The sequence below is a fragment of the Alligator sinensis genome, unplaced genomic scaffold, assembly GCF_000455745.1.
Source record: "Alligator sinensis unplaced genomic scaffold, ASM45574v1 scaffold123_2, whole genome shotgun sequence".
In the NCBI taxonomy this organism is placed as follows: domain Eukaryota; kingdom Metazoa; phylum Chordata; order Crocodylia; family Alligatoridae; genus Alligator; species Alligator sinensis.
Genome location: NW_005841917.1, coordinates 823,615 through 829,614, shown reverse-complemented (window position 1 = coordinate 829,614; position 6,000 = coordinate 823,615). Strand labels below are relative to the sequence as shown.

Here is a 6,000-nt window from a genome sequence, read left to right as displayed (position 1 = left end):
GAAATAGTTAATGCAGGGGGGGGGGGGGGGGGGGGGGTGCAGAAAGGTTACTACAACTAACACCTCAGACTGGCAAGGACCAAATGACCTAATACACTTTAATTCCCAATTTCTGTCTAAAACAGTGATTCATGCTCTGGATGACAGGCCTAACAAGCACAATGAAACAGCTTAAGCTATTACTTGAAGAGAAGGTTAAGAGGAGACTGGACATAGTCTGTTAGTATGCATACTGGGAAAGATGACCCAGTACTATAAGGCTCTTTAATTTAGCAAATAAGAGTGCAAGATCCAACAGCTTAAAAAAAAAAAAAAAATCAACAAAATTCAACTGGCATTAAGACGTATTTTAACAGTGAGGACAATTAACTCAAGCAGATTGCCCAGGGATGTGGTAAATTATTTTTCACTTGGACTCCTTAAATCAAAGCCAGATGTCCATTTAAGAAGATGCATTCTAATTTAACCTTACACTACTTGGCTAAAAACACAAGTTACTAGGTGAACATTTCTGGCTACTACTACACAGGAAGTCAGAGTAGATGATTACAGTGGACCTTATAGCTTTACAGCCTATAAATTCAATGAAGTCTTTGGGAAAACGCAAGAAACCAGGAGCATTAGATGAAATGCAATCTACTATTCCATCCCATGGGCCCACCTTGCTGAATGAATAATTCAGAATACTGCTAGGAACCCAGAATACAGGCTCGAACCACAAGGCCAACCTTAAAACACATTGCCCCTAGCGTTCTGCAATCAGTATTATAGGTTCATTTATTCTACCAAAAGACTCATTTGTTATTAAGTTCTACACAAATTAAAATAGAATGTGTGAAGTTGCAGAGTTGTAATTCGTTTTCAGAAATGCACTGAGTACACAAACTACTCTATGTTCACTCAAGTTCATGAAACTACCCACCTATCTCAATAAAGGAAGTGAACATGCCAAATGCACTGTGACTAGTTAGTTAGTCGATCACTATTAGTAGGGCTGCAGTGGACAATAAAGTCAATTTATCCTAGAGGTTCTGAAACCAAATTCCTCAGACTGCTAGAATGTCTGAGGAAATAAAAGTTATGGTCAATAAAATAAAAGTTAATGGAATTTGATACTCTAGCACTGGTACAGGTAGAATAGCTTTAACTTTGCCATGATTCAAAATATTAAAAAAAAAAAAGTGAGTATGAGTGGGTGGTAACACACATTTGACAAGCTAGCACATACATTCTCTCTCCTTTTCCATAAGCAGACAACAGAAACTAACAGAAAACATATGGCACTTACAAGCAATCTCTTGTCTAGGTTGGCTTTTCTTAAAGCAGAGGTAACTGAATTGGCATCTTTCTCTGCCATCCATGCTTTAAAAAGCTTTACTGCAAAAGATGCTGCAATCCCTATTCAAGAAAAGAAAAACAAATATGATCAAGAACCCCTGTATACACTCTCCAGCAGCTTTTGATATGAATTAGTTACAAGTATTTTTTCTTAAACACACTAGATTGTGTTCTGACACTTTTTACACTGACATTTAGCTATGCTCAAATCACCTTAAAAATCCTGTTCTCCCCATTTGTATTTAACTACTGAAATTCTCCCCAGGGGGGGAGGGGGGGGGGGGGGGGGGGGAAGAGGGGATTTGGTCATTTCCATCATTCCTACTCCTCCCCCCACCAACCTTGTCAACTTAAGAAAAAATAATTAATTCTGATTAAAGCAAAATAAGATAGGTTTAAGGACAAATTTACCTGTCTTTCTAAAAACATGAAAGATAAATTAAACAAAACAAAGAAAATTTGATCGCCATTATATAAATCTCTTACATGGTTTATTTAAAACCATGGAATTATGACATTTTCCCTTTCACAAAACCTGATTTACACTGAGCATTGCCTATAACAACTACAACCAGGATCAAAAAGTGCCTTTTAAAGGAGTTCTGAATAATATTTTATCAAAGGCCTGATCATGGTAAGGGGCAAACCACCTTCCACTGTCAGTGGCAAGTGTAGGTAACGAGCACTTCACAGTAGTAATAAGAAACTTGTAGGATAAGGCTCCAAAGTTAAGGTCAACAAACCTACTGCTCTAGAATTAGCTGAAGTTAGTGATTAATTGCAAGTGAAATATTACTTTATAGCTTATTGCTGAACAGCTCTTAGCAGTCTCAGTCCAAAACTGCAGTTCCTAGATCTCATTTTAATAATTTTGCGAGCCAGTAGAGTATCCAATGCCTCATCTTTTTCTCTCTCATTTCAAAATAGCCCAAACCTTTAAAATCTAAATAGGACACAACTGGGAAGTCAATAAGTGAGACTTAATTATTCTTTGCTAATTTACATATACTTATGTTCTCTACTCCAGAAAATATAGTTTATTCACTACAAAGGAAAAAAAATCACACACAAACATTTGTTTTAAGTTTTTTGTTTATGTGAGCAGTTATAGATAAACTTTAATCCCAGAGGGAAATGAATTATATTTTCTAGATTTCCAACAAATGTGCTTTGTTAGGTTTTCCAACCTAATTTAATAACAACCAAAATATAGGTGTGAACTTGCAGAAATTGTTAAATGGAATTGCGAATAATGAATTCAATTCAGAATCAGACCCAGAAATTTTGCTTTTCTTTCTTTTCTACTTATGTGTAAGGCTCCAAGTTTAAAAGTGAACATGACAAAGTTACACAACTGAAAGGTTAGTGTCACTATTCAGCAGTGATAGAGTTGTCTCTAACAGGATTTTAAACTAACAATTCACATCTGTAATTTCTATCTGTAAAAACTTGTAACCAAATTATAAATCTACTTCAATTATATGCAGTTTATTAAACTGCTTAGTTCCAAGCCGTGCACTGTCTCTGATACTTTGGTACCCTCATGACGAAAACATTCCTTTTTTGTTACTATGATGATTGTTACTATAATATTTCAATGCATGACAGCACAGATAAACATCAGTGTTTTGCTTTAAATAGATCTTTTCTACTAAACATGTACGATTCCTCACAACAGTTAGTTAGATTATATAGCCCTTCCTTCTGTGGAACAGACCATAAGAGTGCAAAAGTAAAATAGCTGATCGGCTGCAAAAAAGCAACCAAAAGCCAGGATAACTAAGCTATCCAACCCACAGGAACATGCAACACAGAGTATTAGAAGGGAACTTCAGAGCCACTATCAAGTCCAGTTTCCTACAACTGTGTCACAAGTTTATATCTTTTAAGCCAAACAAGGTCCACGTTGGGTTTTTTGTCCCTATTACGCTTATGGGAAGGCAGTTTCAAAACCTTGCCCTTCCAATGTGTATAAATGTTCTAAATTTCAACCTTAAATTTATTCATGGCCAGTTTATATCCATTTGTTCACCTGTATGCATTGTCATTTATCCTAAATAGCTCTTCTCTCCATAGCATACTCCTTGATGTATTCATAAACTGTAATCACATTTCTCTTTGAGACTTCTTGTGTTCAGGTAAACAAGCCAAACTCTTTTAGCTCCCTCTCGTAAGACAGACTCAATTTTCCCAGCCATCTTGGTAACCACCCTCCATCTGCCCTCTTTTCATTTTTAAATCATTTCAGTTCTGGAATATAGGTGAGCGGAACCTCATTCAATATTCCACATGACATCTTGCCAATGCCTTGCAGAATGGCTTTGGCATGCCCCTCTCTACTAGAAATACCTCATCTATTACATGCTAGAATTACATTTGTTTTATTCCCCACAGCTGCATCACATTGGTGGCTCATAGTAATTCTATGATAGACTAACACACTTCAGCCTTCCTCCTGTCATTTCCAACTGATGAGCAAGACTTCGTATTCTCTTCCTATTAGCCCTCCTGTGCATGACCCTGTGTTTTGTACTATGACCACTCATCCCATTTTAATTACCTTAGCCCTCAAGATCATCCACTTATTCCTATGATGTTATAGCAGAAGGCTTGATGCTCCTGCTACTTAGAGAAGGCAGGCAGCATGAGAAACATCCCGCAGGTGTGGCAGGAACCAATGAAAGACCCACCCGACCAGAAGGGAGCTGGGCTTGAATTATACCCAAGCTAGTGAGGCAGTCTATCTCTGAGAGCCATGGAGAGAGTTGCTCTTGGGAAGCAGAACTGCAGCAGGACTTTCGGGTAACATCCAAGCTGGGGTAAGCAACTCTTGAGACTTGAGGAAGGAACTAAGGGGAGAGGGAGATCCCAACAGGCCTGAGAGTAAAGAGGCCTGGGAACACATGGTAGAGGGCCTGGTGCCCAAAGGGAGAGTTGAATCCAGGAGGGGCAAGTGTCAGCACGGCCAGGGAGCCCATAGCTAAGGAGGGGCAAGGACTGGAGCGGTGCCTGTCAGCAGAGCCCAGGAGGCTGTAGCCTGAGGGGTGTTAGGAACAACGGAGAGAAAATGAGACTCATCCAATGCATTGACATGGGGAAGATGGAGCCCACGTAATTAGCCTATAAGGCAGAGAGTAGAGACACCTGAGCTCAGGAGTGTTGAGATCAGGCTTAGATAGCCCTGGGGGCAGCCACCCTTTTACTATAAGGTAACAACATTAAGGTGTGGCAGACAAGGACAGGCAAGATTACCTAAAGAGAGAGCACGTTGACAAGGGCTGATGGGGCTCCAGGGACAGGATGGCCATAAATATGGTTACAGATGGTCTAATCACCATCCATATTGGTGAGGTCTTCCAACTGTACTTTAAACATAAATTTTCTTAGCAGACCTTTTATGCTTGGTCATTACATGAAAATACTAAAGGAAGAGTAGCCCCACAACTAATCCTTGATTAACTTTATTACTTCACTCTTCACTTAGTAACTTCACTCAAACTGGTTAATTCTCCTTTCAGCATGCTCCATTTCCATCTGCTCTTTAGCTCAGGGGTGGGCAAAATACAGCCCAGAAGCCTGGTTTAGTCCACCAGCTGATTGGATCTGGCCCACAGGCAGGCTCCCACTAAGTAATTGTATCTGGCTGCGCTCTGCCTGGGGCTGAGTCCTGCTGGAAGCAGAGTGTGCTGCACTCCCATCCTCCCCCACCAGCAGGCACAGCTTCTGAGCAGGGCTCCTGCTGCTGCCACTGCCTAGCAAAGTGCTGGGTTCCCTCAGCCTCCAGCAACTTCTCCTGTCCCTGCTACAGCGATCCAGCCAGCAGGCAGGGAGGGGAAGCTGCAGCATTGAAGGGAATAGGATGGGCTCTGCCTGCAGCTCACTCTGGTCCTGCTTGTGCTGAGCAGATGAGCGTGTGGGGGGAGGCATGAAGGAGCTTGGCTGCTCACAAAACCCTGCCATGTAGGCAGGGACAGACAGGAGGGGAGGAACAGCAGCAGGAGCCAGCATGCACTTGATGCAGCCCCGCCAAGCAGGCAGGTGAGAGAGAAGCAACAGCAGCAGAAGCCAGTGCAGGCTCGGCTGGAGCCCTGCCGGGCAGGTTTGGGACAGAGACTAAGAGAGATGGTGATACCAGGCTCAGCTCCCTGCCACCCTCCCCTCTCACAGGGGATTCTCTTGCTGCTGGCAGCAGCAGCAGCTGCTTTCTTGCCCTTTGCAGCGCTGCTGTGAGCCAGGAAGTCAGCACCAATCCCCTTCCCCCACCTGTGGAGGGGCTGGGCTCAGCCACATCGCAAAGAGCAGGCAGGAGGGAAGCCCCCACACATGCACACCCAACCCACCCACACCTCACACACACATCCACACTCCCTCATATACCCCGCCCCCCTCTATACCCACACACACACCCAATGCTGTCCCACACACCCTACCATACACATCCCACACATACACCCTGACCCTCACCATACCCACACCCCAGATACACCCCCCACTCCCCTACACACATCCCACACCCCGCATGCACACCCCTACACCTCCCCACACATGCACCCACATGCCCACCCCCTCACCCACACACACATCCAAGTCCCACACACCCCACACCGCAACCATAAATCCATGTATGTACTCTAAACACACCCCACCTGTACCATACCCACA

The 6,000-nt window shown here is 42.9% G+C and overlaps 1 protein-coding gene across 4 annotated transcripts in view; it reads right to left on the bottom strand.

Moving 5' to 3' along the window:
- The window catches only part of BZW2 (basic leucine zipper and W2 domains 2), a 93,346-nt gene that overhangs the window by 22,473 nt on the left and 64,873 nt on the right, over positions 1 to 6,000 (bottom strand). For all 4 annotated transcript variants that reach the window (XM_025198220.1, XM_025198221.1, XM_006018919.3 and 1 more), the window contains one exon: positions 1,289 to 1,398. In XM_025198220.1, coding sequence (XP_025054005.1) covers positions 1,289 to 1,398 — 110 coding nt within the window. The remainder of the gene's footprint in view (positions 1 to 1,288; positions 1,399 to 6,000) is intronic.